This window comes from Ptychodera flava, chromosome 19 (genome assembly GCF_041260155.1).
Source record: "Ptychodera flava strain L36383 chromosome 19, AS_Pfla_20210202, whole genome shotgun sequence".
In the NCBI taxonomy this organism is placed as follows: Eukaryota; Metazoa; Hemichordata; class Enteropneusta; family Ptychoderidae; genus Ptychodera; species Ptychodera flava.
The window spans coordinates 10619841-10640318 of record NC_091946.1 but is presented as its reverse complement, the minus strand read 5'-3'; the positions used below and the strand labels follow the sequence as shown (position 1 = coordinate 10640318).

The 20478-nt window shown below is 36.8% G+C and overlaps 1 protein-coding gene across 1 annotated transcript; it reads left to right on the top strand.

Moving 5' to 3' along the window:
• The first annotated feature begins 10390 nt into the window (after positions 1 to 10390).
• On the top strand, positions 10391 to 16145 carry LOC139118537 (uncharacterized). The gene is made up of 7 exons (XM_070681885.1): positions 10391 to 10588; positions 10730 to 10859; positions 11939 to 12058; positions 13165 to 13320; positions 13766 to 13885; positions 14068 to 14215; positions 15023 to 16145. Exons 2-7 carry the CDS (start codon positions 10767 to 10769, stop codon positions 15145 to 15147), a joined length of 762 nt encoding a protein of 253 aa, XP_070537986.1. The 5' UTR covers positions 10391 to 10588; positions 10730 to 10766; the 3' UTR covers positions 15148 to 16145.
• Positions 16146 to 20478: the final 4333 nt, after the last annotated feature.

Genomic DNA, 20478 nt, shown 5'->3' with positions numbered 1-20478 from the left:
GGCATATGTCGCAGCGATGTCTGTCTGTCTGTGTGTCTGTCTGTCTGTCTGTTGGTCCATTTTCTCAAAAACGGCTGAACGTATTTCAGTCAAATTTGGTAGACATCTTCAGAATTCAAATGGCTAGAACTGAAAAGGTTTTGGTGGGCGTGGCTTGCATATTAATGAAGTTATCACAGTTTTAATTTTTCTGATACATGGTAGTCTATGGGAAGCCGGTATCTGTGGTTTGAGGGCGCTATCCCCACGTTACACTCTGGCTAGACGATGCTGAAATTAGACTCGGTTTCGGATTCGGTTTCGGATTCTAGAGACTGAAAGAAATTTTATATTTTCAGCCAATTGTTACACTGTGGAATACTGGATTTTCCTTACTTTCCCTGGACCCTTTTTTCAGCTAAAATAATATCTAATCACACTAAACAAAGTGAAAATCAGTATATAGGGATAACTTAGCAATACAAATTTTTTGACAAAATGTCATGTGATCTCGATGACCTTTGACCTTAAATATGAGTATATGTCCATAACTCAGTAACCACAAGTGCTACACCCTTAATATTTGGTATGATGGGAGACCTTATGACATCACATCCTGTACCTTATTAATTATGTGCATATCTAATTGTGAGCCAGCAAATAGAGCTAGAGGTCTGATTTTTGGTATATAGGTATAACTTAGGAATACAATTTTTTTGACAAAATGTCATGTGACCCCAATGACCTTTGACCTCAAATATACATATATGGCCATAACTAAGTAACCCCAAGTGCTACACCCTTCATATTTGGTATGATAGGAGACCTTATCACATGCACAAGCCAAGTTTGTCGTCTTCCGAACAAAAAATACAGGATTTATTCTCTGGTCGTTCTACGTCACGACAACCCGCGTCTATGTCATCAATTTTGGTGCGTCGGACTTTTTTTTGGTCAATCTTCGGTGTGCTCGTAAATATGTAAACAAACAACATGTCGGCCGATGTTTCTCCCAAGATCAAAAGTCATGTACTGAAATCGATATGTTCACAGACTACGACATTAATAATCCGAACAATGTAAACACAAGAGTGTACCGCCTGAATATTCCGAAGGAATTACGTGAATAATTTGCGGAAACAACGAACTCGAAGCTGGTCGCGTATACCGTTGGTTCCGTACGCATTGCAAACAGGGTCAGGCGCGACGTTTACAGTGTTCGCGCCGTCGAGATTCAGTCGATATTTGTTCCTGAAAAATAGCGTATCTTCGTCTGTGATAAATTTCTAGGACTATGCTATCTTTGAAATACAGTATAACTTTGCGGAAGGTAGCCTACGTGTAGATCGAGAGCTGTCATTTGCTCCACACACTAACGAACGTGAGCGCTAACGCACACGACGGACGACTGATGATTGACAACTTGTGCACGGCGTACTGATATTATTCCTACAGTAGTTCAAAAGTTTAAACGCGGAATCGTCATGGAAAACTTATTTTATTTTGCAAAAAATAACGAATTCTTGGCTTGTGCATGTGATAAGTATATTATTCCCTAATATTTTTCTTCGTTCAGCTCGGAAAATACTCGTGACGTAAAGACCGTGTCACCACTCGTCTTCGACTCGTGGTGACACGGTCATTACGTCACTCGTATTTTCCTTCGCTGAACGAAGAAAAATATTAGGGAATAATATCTAATTATGACACTACATCCTGTACCTCATTAATTATGCGCATATCTAATTCTGAGCCAGCCAATAGAGCTAGAGGTCTGATTTTTGGTATATAGGGATAATTTAGCAATACAATTTTTTTGATGAAATGTCACGTGACCTCGGTGACCTTTGACCTCAAATATACATATTTGTCCATAACTAAGTAACCACAAGTGCTACAGCCTTCATGTATGGTATGATGGGACAGCTTATGACGCCACATATTGCACCTCATTAATTATGCGCATATCTAATTTTGAGCGCGCCAATAGAGCTAGAGGTCTGATTTTTGGTATATAGGGATAACTTAGCAATACAATTTTTTTGACAAAATGTCACGTGACCTCGGTGACCTTTGACCTCAAATATACATATTTTTCCATAACTCGGTAACCACAAGTGCTACACCCTTCATGTTTAGTATGATGGGACACGTTATGACGCCACATACTGTACCTCAATAATTATGCGCATATCTCATTCTGAGCGAGCCAATAGAGCTGGATGTCTGATTTTTGGTATATAGGGATAACTATAGGAGAGAAATTTTTTGACCAAATGTCATGTGACCCCGATGACCTTTTACCTAAAATATATGTTGATGTCAATAAATAAGTAACCACAAGTGCTATGTCCTTTGTATTTAGTAGGATGGGAGACCTTATGACAGCACACGCTTTACCTCATTAATTATGTACACATCTAATTCTGGGCAAGCGAATAGAGCTAGAGATCTGATTTTTTGGCATATAGGTTAATTAGGAATATAATTTTTTTTGAAAATGTCATGTGACCTTGATGACCTTTGACCTTGATTATACATATATATGCATATTTCAGTAACCACAAGTTCTATACCCTCAATTTTGATAGGATATTAGACCTTAAGATGTCACATCTTGTACCTCATTTATAATGCGCATATGTATTTCTTGGCTGGCCAATACTGCTAGAGGTCTGATCTTTTTTCCCGATTTAGAACCGTAACTTAGACATGCCTCATGTGTTTCAAATTGGGAACAACGACATATACCTATGTGCCCATAGATCTCAACATATACACTCAAATGATACTTCTTAATGACCACATTTTCCTGCCCCATCAAGACTAGTACTCCTATTACAAGTGGGGACTATGTCATTGTAAATGACTTGTTGAGTTAATGGTTGTATCACAATATTCGATATATCTAATTCTGTATTTTTTCCATTTTATATTCTGAATAATTACATTAAACATATTTCACTGTCTCCAGTACATTTCATTTAAGTATTTTCACTTCATGCACTTTATCCCTTTCACACATGTTCAAATATCTGACCAGAGAACAAACACTAAATAGTCCAGGATGGGAGCTACAGTGTCATTGACGCTATTTTTACTTCAGCATTTTCCTAATTTGCATATTAAATGAATTTTCATACTTAGGGTATTCATCTGAATTGACTTGATCAAAATTGATGTAACTTGCTATGTACATTTCAGACACTGTAATACAATATTATTGAAAGTCATTAATCATTTTCTCTTCAGCAAATTCCTAATTTGCATGTTTAATGAACTTTCCTAATTAGAGATATATATCTGAATTGACTTGACCAAAGTTGACAAAACTTGCTACATATATTGCAGATACCATGATACAACATTATTGACAATCATTAAGCATTTTTACTTAAGTCAATTCCTAATTTACATATTTAATGAACTTTGCTTATTAGGGATATATACTGGGATTTACTTGATCAAAGTTGGCAAAACATGACAACATTGATGATTATACCTGGTTAAAACAATATCGAAAGTCATTTCACATTTTCATGTCAGCTAATTTACAATTTGCATATCTAATGAGCTTTCACAGCTCGGCATATATGGCTTGAAGGACTTGGCCAACGGTAATTACACTTGCTATATAAATGACAGCAGTCAAAGAACTTTAATATTTTTATTTCAGCTAATTACATATTTGTATACTTCATGACCTTTGAGAATTAATCAGCGGTGATTATTGTTCATTATGTTGATCATAATACTTTCAATGAAGTTGCAAACATGTGGCAAAGGTTCAAATTTACACATAACTGTATGAAACACGTGAGCATTTTCAGTTCATATCTGGTTTTACTGATGCCTCCGAGAACAAAAGTATTCTCATAATAAACTCATTTGAAGTAATTCATCCACATAGTCGGTAATCTCAACAGAATTCGTAAAATTTAGTCAGTTACGGATTGAAAGCATTTGATGCATTGCATTATGACAGACTTTGATATATTGCTTTATTGTGAGATTCAAAGCCTGTTAGGGACATTCGCCGATGACAAAGTTTGAATTTGTTGTCCCAACAGCTGGTTGCACTGCCATATAATCTTATGACAAATCTAGATTTATCAATGAGCCATGAAAACCCATTTATTCGAATTCTTTAAGGTAAGCCCCTCCTTGACAATTTGCGTCCAGTCAACTTCCTGTAATATTTGTAGACCAGACAATTTTCGTTCTGAGAAAATTGCAGTCGGTGTTGATATATATTAGAACATTTTATGTGGCTTGAGGATGTTTGTGGGGTCATTTAGGCGCTGAGGACATCAATATGATTGAGAAACAACAATAACAACAAAAAATCAGCGTTCTCCAGTGTAATCGGCAAATAACAACATACAAGTAAACAATAACAACTGAATTCCTTTTGCGTAGCTACCACTTCATTGTGCGCGGAACTGAAACGCACCGGGGTTACAATCACAGATGCATATGTCATGAATTTTTGTAATATGATTCCAAAACAATTTTACCAAACTCGATGGAAGCTGCTACTGATATTGATCTGAAGCGTTTAGCCATGTCAATTAACGGCTTATTTGAATATTTAATGACCTTTTCTAATTAGTAATATGAGTCAAAATTACTGTACCAGATCTGATTACACTTGCTACATATATGAAGGTGAAATATATCAGGCCTATACTGAGAAATATTATTATATTACCATGCCCTGTCCATTGCGTTTTAATTGATCGAGCTGAAGCACGTGACTGCCCACAAATACACAATAATGGTTTGTTTTCATGCCCGTGAATATGAATAATATCGTAAACATAGTAACTTTACGGCTAAAACGAAAATTGTGATTTGTACAAAGATCATAATCAACCACAAAATAAAATGGGGCATTTGTGGGACAAGTTTAGACGCTTTTTTTTCAAAACGGATTTGCAAAATTTTTGCAGCGCGTGCACTACTCACTAACAGGTTCTGGGGCCCCGTTGTCGTTCGCACGAGAAATTTTCGTAAATTTTGACGGTTTTTGGGTGGTTCGTTGATAACATAATTGAAATAACAGACTCCGCGCAGACCATTAACGTTTATTTATGGGCGCGGGCGAGAGGAAAGCCAAATAAACGGGCTCGGCAATCCTCGCCCTTTAATTTTTGGCTTTCCTCGAGCCCGCGCCCATAAATAAACGTTAATGGTCAGCGCGTCGTCCGTTATTTCTATAACAAGTGTCCTGTCAATGAATTGCTAAACTACAGTGATTTTATTGAAAGTTGCTGACGATGTTTTCACCTGATTTAAACTGTACTTCATGTTTCTTTCCTGCTCGAAATCCAAATGACAGCAGTCAAAGAATTTAGCATCTTTATTTCAGCTAATTAAGCAATAACCCCCGCCGCAGGAGGGTATACACGAGATTTTGGTACAATGCGCGACATATAGCACGAGCCGATAGGCGAGTGCTATATGGAGCGAATTGTACCAAAATCGAGTGTATACCCGACTGCGAAGGGGGTTATTGCTATTATATTATATCAACTTGTGTGTCTTTGTCGTCTTGGTCCGGCATTTTCGTCAGTTTCAGCCCAAAATGCAGAAAACTGACGTCTGAGAGATCGAACGTCGGAAAATCATCGCCCGAGACCGAGCATTTTTTAAAGTTTGGATTACGTTGACAACACACGAACACAATATCCTACGATAACATTCGCATTACGTTCATCAAAATTTCATTAATATTTACATGCAACACGAACTGCTTCAGACACAGAAATGGGTCAAGAGTTCAAAGCAAAAGAAAAAGTAACAATTTTTTTTTCGTAAATTTACATAAAAACAATAGCGCTGGCTTTTTTTTTGCGTAGTACACTAAAAATAGATTTGTTTCATTCACTGTCAGTCCGGTGTGCGCCAACCGTCGTCGTAACATTCAGACAGAGGAGGTGGTGCAGTGGGGTTACAGGTTCTATTTTTGATGGATATTTTGGATGGATAATTTGTGCCAGAAAACGTGCAGTTTTGAAATAATCCAGACATGGATTACGGCGACTGTATGAACAGTTGTAATATGCGAGCAGAGTGTGGTGCCCAATTCAGCGAGAGCTGGACGCTGACACAGCGATTTTCGTCGCAGTCGCCAGGAATGATCGCATTGTTATTTTGAACTTCTTCAATTCTTGGGCTACATCGTTAGAACACCCTGGTCTGTTACAGCCCAAACTCTAGGAAGGAATATCTGACGTACCGTTACAGTGAGGAAGTTTCAATTTATTTGTGTATGAACGAATACTAGTAGTAGTTTCGTTTTAAAGAGCGGTATGACCGTATGTCGCGTCTCGACTCCTGCTGAATCGATCAAGCAAACTACACAGTGCGCTGTTACCTATACAATTTTGTACATCATCATACCAAAATAAATGTGTTGCTTCGGAGATTTCTTTCATCATAGACCGCTTATTTTCACCAAGAGGTGAGTTACAGAACCATACTTTATCTCTGTTTCGAAATTCGAACTCGGTCTTTGAAACAAAGCGGACTGTTTCGGATAAGTTCAGAGCCACATCGTTCAAATGCACCGACCGGGCAATTTTCAAAAATGCTGGTTTAGGGGCCCGTTTTACCACCGCTATCAGTGCTAAAACAATATTTTAGCATCGCTCTCGTCCAATCAGAATGGCGCATGGTAGCATGATATAATATAATTACAAATTTAGCATCTTTATTTCAGTTAATTACATATTTGTATATTTAATGACCTTTGGAATTAATTTTTGATGAATACTGTTCATGGTATTGATCATAACACTATCATGTGGCAAACATGTTGCAAAAGTTTAACTTTACAGAAAACTGCATTTTATACTGAAACACGTGAGCATTTTCAGTCGTTGCTTTTTTTATTTTTATTGATTGACTCTAAGCAGCATAATTTCCAGTCGGAACTAAAGTGCTATAATTCTCAGTAAAGCTCAGATCTACGAAGTCGCCCCAAATGTCAAAAAGAATTCGTCTTCCGACCTGTCTGTGACATGCATCCAATAAGATAGACTTACCACTACTTATTTTACCTCCTGCGATAACTATACCACAATAACTTTACGGAACGCTAAATGGCAAACCCAATATTTTTCTGACGCCACCACGAGGATTGATAATGAGTCTTCACACACACACACAAACAGCCAGTACTCAACTTCCCGGTATGGCCACCAGCGAAAACGAAATAGCGCCATCTTTAGTCTTGAAAATAAAATTGTCCAACTCAGACTACCTCAGTCACTCTTCTCCATTGGAATGTTTTTATACTTGAAGTGATTTCACGTTTTGATTTCCTGACACCATTTTACGCAGCTGCAATGGTCACGGTACACATTTTTATAGCCACGTAAGCTTTTCAGGGACGTTTTTTCTATTAAATAATTAAATAAACCAGTAAAGTTTACTGTTTACAGGCAAGAAATAAGGTTTCTCTCGTTATAAATTTTGTCTAATTTGTATTTAGATTCAATGCACATTTTAACTTTATGCTGATTGATATTGTCACGTAAGGCGACAATACTAAATGCACAAATCCCATTTAAAATATCTAAATCCTAAATATTTCGCTCTGTTTTCAAAAACATGTGCTACCTGATTTGCAATATGACACGACGTCACGATTCTGTATAACGCTCTCTACCAACCTAATTATGTTATTGACAAAGCCTTCGCCTACTGAAGAAAATAATATTGTCGTTCTGCAGAAACGGGGTCTTTTGCACAAACTTCACAGTTCACACACTCAACTTTATTTAAACAAACAAGTAATTTCTCAACAATGCTTGCAATATAACTTCCCTTGTCGTACAACAAATATTTTAAATTATTGCATTATAATCCTCGGTCGTTTTAGGGAGACTTTAGGGTAATTCCTTTTTTTGCACTTCGTTTTTTACCATGTCTGTACGTATGTCTGTCTGCCTGTCTGTCTGCCTGTCTGTCTATTTGTGTATGTATGTATGTATGTATGTATGTATGTATGTATGTATGTATGTATGTACGTACGTACGTACGTACGTACGTACGTACGTACGTACGTATGTATGTATGTATGTATGTATGTATGTACGTACGTACGTACGTACGTACGTACGTACGTATGTATGTATGTATGTATGTATGTATGTATGTATGCATTACAGTTCTTCGCCCAGAGGCAGTACTGAAAGTGTCATTGTTCACATAAGGATGCGAATGTTATAGCGTGTCAGTCGGTCAGTCAGTCAGTCTGTCTGTCTGTTTGCACACGTCTCACTCAGCTGAAATTTGCGTACAAGTGAAAGGACTGATATTTTTACGAGATTTCCAGAATTAAAGCTGATTGTGTATATTCAGTTATTTCAGACAGTTGTGAATAACTTGTAAATGTCAGTCTTGAATGTGATTGAAGTTGCTGAAATGGTTACCACACTATTTTACACTACCACTTTACAATATATTTAGCGATTTACTGTTGGCTGATTATATATATATATATATATATATATATATATATATATATATATATATATATATATATATATATATATATATATATGCGTATTTACATGTAATAAACTGTAACCAAAAACATAATATCCGCTGGTCAAATTGCTTCGATATTTGGTAATTATACACTTACGGATACCGTTATGAAAATTTGTCCAAATTGGCATGAAAGTTAACACCTGTAAATGAAGACTTTATTTTTTTTAAATTTTCTTCAAAAGTCTTGCTCTTTGAAAGCACTTGTTCGATAGCTTTGAAATTCCATTTGAACGCTATTTGACAAGGAATGGCCTTATCCAGTGTTATTAAAATGATCATGAAATCGGCATTGTTTGGGGGAACATATTTCCTCTGAATTTTTTGTACATTGAAATCAAGCGTAACCACACTTTTTTCAATCCAAGTTTCGCTATGGTTTCTCTCAACAAGTTCGTAGTAACAGTTTAGAGAAATGTTTAATAGCAATATGATGGCGCCCTGTCGACTTTCTTTCATTTTTATGTTTAATTCGATAGAAAGAGCTGAATCTGAACTACTTTTGACTTCCTTACTTCTCCTCTTTGATGTACAGTGAATCATAATCGAAACCTAGTCGGCAATGGGACGTTGGAAAGTCTAAAAGCAAATCGAAACCATTGGATCTCGTAACTAAAGCACATCGAGGGTCTCGGGTTGTTGACGTAAAGGTTTTACTTCATTCCGGGGCATGCAGGATTCACTGGATTTTTTGAACCCATCAACACTGTAATTCAAAAACTGCCTGCGGTTCAGTAGATCGTTAACCAAGACGTGGTAGCTTGTATAGGACAATATTATTGTTTTATGTTGGAGTATCAGGTGAGAGTATTTGATCAGACATACCGGCTTGTAGACCATTGGGACTCTCACAACGTGATCAACGGGCTACTGCTCGAAAACTTTATAATGATGTTTTCACCGCTGAGGGCGCTTTCACAGCCCAAACCCCCTGGAGTGAAAAACAACACAGATATCACAGATTAACAACTGCAGGAAATGATAATGACGGAAATTACATGTCAGATATTATTTACTCTATCACTTCTTACGTGAAATACACAATTTGGAATTTAAGAATTTCAGTCATTCTTGATAAGATCAAGGTTAATCTTCGATCCTATTCAGTGCAACTGAAATGCTATTTGTCCTCATGGATCATATACTGCACTTCATTTATAGGGTGAGAAAGTTGATGTTTTTCGGCTGTGTTTTCCAGCCTAGTGAGACTCGTAGGTAATGAATGCGCCTTGAATGCATTCCTGTCATGAAATAACAACAACATACACTTTTTTAATCTTTCATACTCAGTCCAGTACCAATCCTTTGTACTTTTATTTGTCTGGTTTACGTCTTTATTTATTTATTGTTAATGGCAAAATAGATTTTATTTTCATAAGACACAGAGAAATATTGCATTATTTGTTGTGGTTAGGTGAAAGCATTTATTTTCTTTTTCTCTGTTAAAGTGATGCAGAACAAGTCTTCCTGATGCCATACTGTCATAACAAAAATAGACGATTTAAAATTTCAAGACGGAAGTTAAAGTGTCAGCACGAATATAACTTCTCTTACAAAAACAGGAAATGAAACAAGAAAACTATGGAGATAGGGTCCAGAGCGACATTGATAATGACATCATCTTATGACATCATCGTATATTTAATAAGGAAGAAAGCAATCGCATGGCAACGTACCCCTTTATGTGGTTTTAATCGTTCACACACTCTGTTCCTTGTTTTTAAATAATTAATGCGAGTCATTAATTCAACTATCATTGTTTTTATGTTTGTTGGTCGATCACATGGGTTTTATGAAACCGGGAAGTATCCGATTCTTAGATATAAAAACTAGTTTGCCATGCAATAAACATGTGACAGTTGTGGGTAGCTTCCATGTCACGTGACCTCCCATATATGCCTGCACTTCAATGGGCGTATAAAAGGGGAAACGCTCCCCGGAATAGAGTACTCTTATCATTTTAATGTTTAGCCAGCGTTGATGCTTTGTATCTCGTCGTCGTGTTTTACAACGCCAGAATAAATTGACGTCTCACGGTTTGCAAAGCTCAGTTGAGTATTTCTCTGCCTTTTGTTTTGCTATATTTGTTTTGCTATTGCGATATGATGCCATAATATATACCCATAATTCGATTATTTATATGTCTTACGAATCGGCGATTGTTAATGTCACTTGTTTCCATTCACTGTAGCTGGTACCAATCTCATATCATATTGAATTGCATAACTATGTCACTGTACCAAACCAAAGCCGAAGAGGGTCGATCTATCCTTCACGAACCTGACAGCTTTTCGGGCGGTCCAACGCAAAAACTAGTATACGTAAGTAATATAAGCTTACTCTGTCGTTATCTCACCTATCAATGAGGGCAATTTGAAACTTTTCCAATTTCTGAGAGACTTTTACGGTTGGTACTTAAAGATTGCAGGGACTCTTGGCCTGCTGCTAGCCGTCGTGCTTTTTCCGCTAAAGTTTGGTACAACGGAATTTAAAAATTAAGCCTACAGCATATCTTTATATTATCTGTGGTAGCTACCTTAAAATCATCCTGTGTGAATTTTTCACAAATTGAAGTGTTATTGAAAGCAACTAAAAGACTTACTGGACGCAAGATAGAGTACAGACGCATTTTGTTTTGATATCCCGTGGAATAAAATTGATAAAAAATTAGGGTTTGGTTGAACGTACATTGGTGGATGAGTGTGTATAGGAAGTCAGTTTAAAATAAGTTTCACTTCAAACCTACGATATCAGTGCTGGGGTTGAAGACTGTTAATACTATTTCCATGCCGCAATGCTCTAACGTTCCATGATGTCATGGTTTGGTCCGGTAGATAGTGACCGATTGGAAATAACAGATATACGGGACAAATTGACCTGTCTGCAGCGATCACACTTCGCGACAAGATAAAGTAACCGAAATATATTTTAAAGTAGAAAATTCTTTATAACCACTTCAAAGTACTAGTGAATTCATCGATGATATTCCATTAGATGGAAGTCTGCCACGCTGAGAATATAATTATACAAGTTTTTCGGTCTCTTGGGGAAGATTGTCAGTAACACTCTACAGGCCGATAAAAGACACTTACCACATGTTATGTGGGTGTTCAATTTTCACTTCCTACTACCTATGAAGATTTCAACGTTTACTGCATTCATGTGAATGCAGTCACTTAAGTAATGGGAACTTGTTTGCCAAATCTCTTCCCATTTGAAATATTTTTGCTTTACGTGTAAGGTATTAGCCAAAAAATAGCTTTTCCCGATTCAGATGACCAGTACGACTAGATCGTCTGTCGACACTCAAGTAAAGGTGTCTCAAAGTTGTTAAACATCGCTAACATAGACAAAATGAACAAGCGATTTTCAACTGATTCAGAATATTTTGCTTCCACAGGTGTACAAGAATTCTGGCGGGAAGACATGTATGTGGATTGTGGTCGGCCTCATTCTTGTCATCGCCGTCGTTGCCATGACGTTAGCCATAGTGTCGTATAATAACAGCACATTAATTCAGGTAGGTCGTATGCTTCTCTGAACTTCCAGAAGCCAAAAAATTAAGCTTTAGCGTTATTAACAGCTAGAAGAAGTATTTTAGCTGAACTCAAAATATTCAGATAACATGGGTTCTGTTAACCTTATTTCATTTTTGAACTATTTTGTACTGCACGACTAAACTTGATTGACAAACGTGACTAGGAAAAAGGGGGAAATTATATGTAATGTGTCAAGAAAATTGACGCGCAGAATAATTCATCTTGAAAGCAGACACAGGTTGTCCCGTGGTGGTAAGTGCTTACTCAATGTATTACGGAGACCGAGTATCGTATTGGCTGAAGACATATTTCCATAACCAGTGAATATTTGCTTTGTTTAATCCCCGGCTCAAACCGCCCGGGATCGGGATCAACTGAGGTGTTACGCAGATTATGGGGCGTTTCTGTCTTTTATCCTCTTTTGAAATTGCAATCATTTTATACATATGTTGCTAGATTTTTGGATTAAGTCAGCACGGGAGAATAAACAATGATTTCAAAAAGCTTCTCAAACGCCACTCTCCCTCAATCATATGAGCGCAAAAGGCTTTGTAAGGTAAGGGTTCTGGGCAAGCTCCGTACAGCAGGTACAGAGATTGTAGCGCGTGTGGATAATTATAACCTAGCTAGAGAGTAGGGGCGCGCGGTCAACGACTCGGAGACTCTCTAGCTTGGTTAGAATTATCCATTCCGGAGTGCTGCCACAAAGCGCTGCAATCTCTAGGTGGTGATTGGGTTCTAGGGAAACCTAGTTAGCTAAACACGTGGTGTGTGGTCACCTTCCAGCACGATAAAGTGTTGACTTTTACCGGCTGTCTTATGAGAAATCAATCGAGAAAAATCTTGAAGTTTGCACTTTGGCAACCTTCCGCCTTCGATAAATTACGAATTGTATCTTTTCAGGGCGAAGTCTGAACGCCCTTCTATTCACAATGGCATTTGACATAAGGTGTAGAAACGGTACAGACATAATATAACATAGATTGTCACTCTGTGGTGAAACCTTTCCTTAAGACTCAATGTTTACAGTAAACCGTGTAACCATCACTGTCACCGACTATTCTTCAATTTTGTTCAAATTTAATAGAGAACAGTGGTTTTCTATGGCAACAGCGGTTTCTACGATTCCAAGATGTCTGCCGATCCTGCCGAGAATACAGAGAGATTTGAAATGCCGATTCAAATGGAACATAACGGTAAATCAATCGTTGGGAAGGCGGTAGTCGTCCACGACTTCAACGCGGTATGTACAATTATGAAAGCATTCAGAGTCGTGTGGTTCAACTTCCACAAATTTTACGAATTATCGGACAATGCACATCCTGTCGCTATAAATAAACATTTTTATTATGTCAGCTTAAAGTGCTTTGAAACGGCACACGGTTCAAATTCTTAAAGTTGTCCAGAATACGATGACAAGAAACTTTTGAGTTACAGTACACAGAGTATGACATTTGTGAATACATGACACGGACATGGAAAGTTCAAATTCAATGTAGATTTGTCTGACAATGATCACCTTGACAATTTACATACCTAACATATTTCCTTTCCTTGCTGTAAATCACAAAACGTTTGGGAAGTGAGAAACTAATCTTAATAAGTATCACATATGTTTTGCGTCCCAAAAAGTACTATTATAACATTTATTTTAGTAACATATTATTTATTTTGTCTTTCTGGTGCAGGGTTATACAGCATACAAGATTTCTATGGGAGAGAAAGGTATCTGCTACATATCGAAGTTGAACAGAACTTTCATCAAATACGACCCTCATGCTTTGTCCGACTTTCTAAACGACTACAAGGTATATAAATATTCTACAAGCTTTTCCAAACTGTGCAAGGTAGAGCTTCTCTGATTTCAATCGTAAGATTGGGTCACGGTGAAAAATCTAGACATGTAACCTGTTGCAAATACCATTCTTTAAATCGGTTTGTACAATGGGCGTTATTTAAAATGTGTGAACGTTTTCTTTTTGCCACATAGGACCAGAAAATTCACCGAGATCCAAAGTTTACCGTCACCTGTTCGCCTGATAGTTCCGATGAAGTTAGCGATCCAACCATTATCGATTCTCCCGAGATTTCTGAAACATGTGCAGGAACGGTGAAGACGCTGTTTTTAAAGTCCTGTGGTAAGCGAACGTAATGTTATATAGTCATTCTAGCGCTCGACGCAGGCTAGGGAGCGTAATCAAAATTTATTGGACAAAGTTTTCAGAATCAATGAGGCGAGCTCGAGTTTGCATGATTGTACTTTTTTCAAACACTGGATGATTTTAGTAGGTACTGCAGTTATCTCCAGAGATATTTTGATATTCTATGAATGACCCTTATACAGCGTCCATCTTCACTTGATTGAAAATCGACCCTGGGCGTTTACTCACCTAATTCAGACTCGTATACCGTAACGGTCGATTTCATGTCTGTAGTATCTCCTTCGATCACGTAGTCATCTCATACAGCTTTGTATAGCAGGAATTGAATTCAAATTGAATGCAAAGAAATTCCCTTTTTTCCACTTATCATATTTATCAACTTTAGAAAATGTGCCAAAACCAAAAGCTGGTAAATTTGTTTTTATCCTACGTCTTTGCAAAAGGATGAAGTGACGCTGGTTTTTATCTCCCTTTTTATTGCTTTTTTATTTCATTTTGTTTTTGAGCTCATGATATCCAACCAACATACATGAAAAGAATAACAGACAGGAATTTTAAGTACACGCAGTGGTATTTCTGATCATACGAAGTGTGATATTTACAGTTTTAAAATATTTCTGCCATGTAGAGTTAGCGTTGGGGTTCAGGGTTTGGGTTTGTTCGAGCGAAAGGTACGAAAAATTTTATATGGCAAATCTATATTGACGTGGGTGAGGACAAGCCTTGTCTGTTTTGGCCGTAATTAACATCTCTCATTTGTGTTTTTTATTCTATTTTTCTCAGAACATACAAAACGGCAGAAACGTAGTGATACCGACATCTGTTTGGTCAACATACCTCTCTGGGTGGTTGACGTGAAGCTGTTCTGTGCGGACATTTCGGGCATTATTGGTGGATTATTCCAGTGAACTTTGCTAATCCTTCAATTTTCTTAACGTTCGAAGTGTTCTGTCTTCATACAGTACTGTTATCTTCTGTACAACGAACCTGTCGAGACAACTGGCCATTGGCCGATTTTTGGTTAAAATCGACGTTCTGCGTAGAAGACTTTCCGATTAGGCTGATCATTTTAGAAACCAAAATTTAAATTCTACATCTGCCATTTTAGGGAAGTTTAAACGTGTGTAATAGATCTACTTTTCGATGTCGTGTGTGCCTATATATTTCAAGCATGGGTCTAACTATGGCTTGTGGTTTGACGTATCTGACATCTTGGGCCAGTTTACAAGTAAACCCATGTCAGCATCCCTCCACTAACAACCCTTAATGTTTCTGAGGTAAAAACAAATCTAAGATGTCGAATATTCAGAGGAATCGAAAACTGAGAAATAATCGACCTTTAACTTTAGAGCACTTAATTCTATTTGATTAATAAAAGTTTTACCCCACTCGATGTTCTTGTCTTATCAACTGTTGTTTTAATGATTCCATTATGTTATGTATATTACGTTATAAGCCGGTAACGTTTCGTCATTCAGTCATGTTGTAGCTCTTTTTTTTCAAAACAAAACTAGTGCACTTTAGAAGCACAAATCGAAAAACATGTCATCTCAATAAGTGTCTATGGGAAATAAATGAGGCGACTTTGATCGAGAAACGTACCCTATGATGCCATGGTTTAATGTATTATTAACATTACTCCTGGCGAATGGTGGCGCAGATCTTCCCTTTGCTTGTAAATTACTTATCTTAGCATCGCGTCTCTTTCGTACAAATAAATTGAAACATGTCCCCTGGAATAATCTTTAACTACTATACGACCTGGCGTAAATCTAGGAATATCTTCAGCTTTGTCAAATTATATGTACCATGCAGGACAACAACGGATTAATTTGCTTTCACAACATTCATATATTTTTAGATGGAATAAAGAAGGCCCGCTGGCCCGAGGCCGATTCTAATGACATTTAAGTCTCAGTGTATTTTTATTCTCGTTTCCCCATGCTAAACCATTTCCGTCATTCTAGCGTAATACATTTTCAAAGCTGCAGTATCTGAATTGCACGGTAAACAATCACCATGACTTTCTGTCGACACATTTTGGGGGCAAAATTAGTTTGCGTTTGTTGCATTGTTCACGAGAATTTATGACCTTGCACAGTCACTTTGCTATAGTGAAAGGTCACTTGCCTTTACAGAAGTCGAGTTGGTCATTTGCAACGCGTCCACCGCTGGGGTGCTTTCACCGCGAAAACCCTTGTGCCGAAAGAAATTGCACGACCAGCGATTGCAAAGTGCAAGATCACACTTTCCTATGACGTATTGTAATTTATTACTTCAATAAAATAGGCCTCACCATCCTTTCGTTACACAAGCAAAATAAAGAAGTCTTTTGGAGGTCAAAGGTTACAACAGCTGTAAAATTACAAAGTACAGAAAAAATGGGAAGCACTCAGCTTAATACTTAAATTTAAACTTCCTCTTATGGTCTCTCTGATATCTTTCTCTTATTCCATACCATTGTGGATATATTTAGCGAAACCAAGAATCACATATTTATCCTGATTTTTCATAAACTCGATAAATTTCACACATGAGATATTATCACAGTAATATACAGTTACGTATTGTTGTAATAATAATTGAATAAAATCCCAAATCATCAAAAAATATATTCGTCATCTACAGTTCTCTTCTTTCATTATCTACATAATCTCAACTGTCTTTCTATTTTAAGTTCTCTTCCTCTTACAATTTCTAATTTGCTTTCTACTGCACATCTGATTCTGGCATCTGCTGATATGAGGTGTCTTTCTGGCAGAATATAAATATACCGTTCTGGTTGTAACAAATGCTAACAGGTTACATAATTATAAAGTGATTTTTCATTTCGTATGTTTGTATGCCACACTTGCATCGAAACCTCAGCAACTCTAATACAAATAAAGACAAAAATAATCAGAATTTCCAACTTCCTGATCCGACCATGCATTATGAAAACCAAATTTTTTGCAGTAGTATGCGTACTTGACTTGCCAAGGCAACTTTCCCACTATCATCTGATCGTTTAAGCATTTTAAAGGCTGTGAAAGGGAGTCTGTAGTTTTTCATTAACCAATATTTTACACATTTCTATATACAAGTTAATAACACATACTGGTAGTCTGCTACATTCCCCTAAGATTGCATATCTAGATGTATTTGACCTTACACAAAGAATGTTTTCATAAACCTTTGTTGAACCCTTTCAATATTGTATTCAAGATACTGTTTATAACTCCAACCTTAAGCTCCATATCTCAAAATAGGAGAATGAGTAATCGTGGCATAAAATAATTCGAAATACAATGATAAAGGTAGCTTTTTCATTTTATAGTAAAACTTTTGTTGTACGGTTTGATTTTTACTCGTTTGATTGACCAGGGTATTTACTGCCTTGCCCCAATTGCCCTTACAAGACAATAACAAACCAAGATATAGAAACTTACGGTAGAGATCCGTTTTCCATTAAAATACCATCTCTCTTCTCTGGCCTGTTTTCCACCTTTAAAAAACAACATTTTGGGTGTTTTTCTATGTTCACTTTTAGTTTCAATTTCTCTCAATAGTTATGAAATGCATTTATGAGATTTTGTAAACCGTTTACCACAGAAAACAAGATAATGTCGTCAGCAAATATAAGTGAAAAAATGTCAGACAAATCATCTACATGTATTTGCATCCCTGTATAACTGTAAAACCTGCATTCATTACACACGATTGTAGTTCACTAATAAATAAAACAAAGAGTAGTTTGCTGAGGCTGCATCCTTGTTGCCTGACTCCCACAAACTAGTACTCCAGACATTGACTGTTTTTCAAATAATTTCTTGTGCTCCACACAATCAAACGCATTTTGAAAATCAACAAATAGAGAATAAAAAGGCAATTTCCTCCTGGACAAACGTTTCTGTATGAAAGCATGTAACACAAATATATCATCCATCATACTATATTTCTTATGATAACCAACTTCTCCTCCATGGGATTGTATTGCCAAACGATAAAGTCTCCGATTTAATGAAATACCCGTAAAAGTTTTGCTGAAAACACTAAGCAATGTAATACCTCTATAATTTTCTGGATTTCCCGTATCTCCCTGCTTACAAAATGGCAAGATAATTCCCTTTCCCCAGCCTAAAGGGAAAAAGCCAGTATCATAAATTCTACTGAAAAGCTTCTTTAGAATGGGTAACAGTATATCTTAAGCTGATTTGAAAAATTCCCCAATAAGATAGTTTTTATTCTTTTTCAAATTTTGAATGTTTTCCAAGATTTCTGAATTTGGGCATTTAAAGTGTCATCTTCTATGAAAACCTTACCTAAATCTGACGAAAATATTTACTGATCATTTACATCATATACAGCTGGCTCTTTTGTCTCTTCTTTGCTTACATTCAACAAAGAAGAAAAGTGGGTACGCCAGGAATATATGTCAATGACGTTTGCAGGTTTTCCTTTGTACTTGAACCCCCGAAGAATTTGCCGATTGCAGTCAATTATTTTGCATATCGTTGAAATATGCTGATTTGTCTTTGCAAATTCTTGTGAATTCGTTTCTGACTTTAAAATATTCATCATAGTTTGCTGGATCTCGAGATTTTCTAATTCTGTTCAATCACTGGAATTTAATATGTCTTTTTGTTGGCATTCTTGATCAAACCATGTTGACTATGTACGATGAACAACACTATTTTATTTTTAGAATTGAATGGCATGAACATATGTGCAGTTTTTCCCGCTTCTTCAAGGATAGCGGACAAATTTTTCACTACAGCATTTACATCAGAGTCAACCAAAATATGCAATTCATGTAGCTGATCTTTCTAATATTGCATTGATACAAATACTCGATATAAATTCCGTGTTTCTTCTTTCTATTTTTAACTACCTCTTTAAATACGTACATTTTCAAGAGATGTAGTAAGGCAATCTGATGTGTTATAATTAAAAATACATGTCAGAAATGCATGAAATGATCAGAGCCATCCATTGTTGGTATTTCAAAATGTGAAATATGGCGATACAAATCAGATTATACACATAAATTATCAACAGTACTTCTGCCTCAGCTATTCACGTAAACTCACCTTCCTAATCACCAATTACTCCGTTTAGAAAATGTAAGCTTAAAGAGCAACACATGGAGATTAGAGTCAGACCAAAGTTATTCACCACCGAATCTACAATTCGCAATTTAAAGTACTGTATTGCTCTTCGATCGTCGCAATCAGGTAAAAAAAAAACAGTTTTGCCAGCTCTTCAAGGTTGTTGCTTATTTCTTTCATCATTTCTTGAAGCTGGTTGAATATATCGTTTCCAACGCTGATTTCTATATGTGCCCCTGTTACAGGGCTACTTTGAGGAGAATTTCCTGGAGACGACTGAGTTGAAGATGTCGTTGTCTTGCTACTTCGAAGTTTCTCGCTAAGTCCTTTTCTGTAGCTGGTCCTGGATCTGATTCTACGTCGCTAGAAGCAAAATCAAGTTTGATGTAAGCACATGGAGAGAACAAATTGTTAAAGGAAGCCACAGACCTAATTGGTTGACGCTGTAGATTCGACCACCTGTTGTTACAATATCATTATCAAAATGTCCGCCCCGCCACGTTGTCGGTTGCTGGAACGAACCTGTTCTTGCTCTCAAAGCGTCAACATTAATGCCCATCTTCCAAATTATTCATTGATGCATTCGAAGATCCTTCATAAAGTCTTGTACGGATTTCTCTTCTGCGTTACTTGGACAGTTTTATGGTAAAACTGGCAAATTCACTCAGAGCTTTACGATATGTAGCGCCATGCCTCTCAACATACTGTTAGAATACAAGTCAACTTCTCAAATTGTTAATGTTCGTGTGTGATTGTATGATTGACCATTAACGATTTTAAATGGTCATGTCATGTGTGTTTGGCCGGGATCATTTCTATAGTATGAATCCACACCGAGTCTCACAGACTCGGAGATATACTTTATAAAAGACGCTAATGTTTGAAGCACGCATGAACTTCTGTTACAATCAAAACGGGAAATGATACTGCAAGGTCAATCATTGGAGAGAATGGATTGAAGACAACATTGATAACGAGAGAAAGAAATCGCATAGCCATCTCTTTGTGGTGTGAACTCTTTCCTTGTTTTTTAATATTTACATATTTAAATGTGAGTTACTAACTTGAATATGATTGTCTTATGTTCATTGGTCGATCACGTTGGTTGGCAGTATAAGGAAGTACCCATGTACTTTATTAAAACTCTTATAT

Bases quoted from the DNA above. Each gene is read 5' to 3' on its own strand.
- LOC139118537 (XM_070681885.1), top strand. From the start codon at position 10,767: ATGTCACTGTACCAAACCAAAGCCGAAGAGGGTCGATCTATCCTTCAC. The intron at 10,860-11,938 runs GTAAGTAATATA...TTGCTTCCACAG, and splicing joins CAACGCAAAAACTAGTATAC to GTGTACAAGAATTCTGGCGG. The intron at 14,216-15,022 runs GTAAGCGAACGT...TATTTTTCTCAG, and splicing joins GCTGTTTTTAAAGTCCTGTG to AACATACAAAACGGCAGAAA.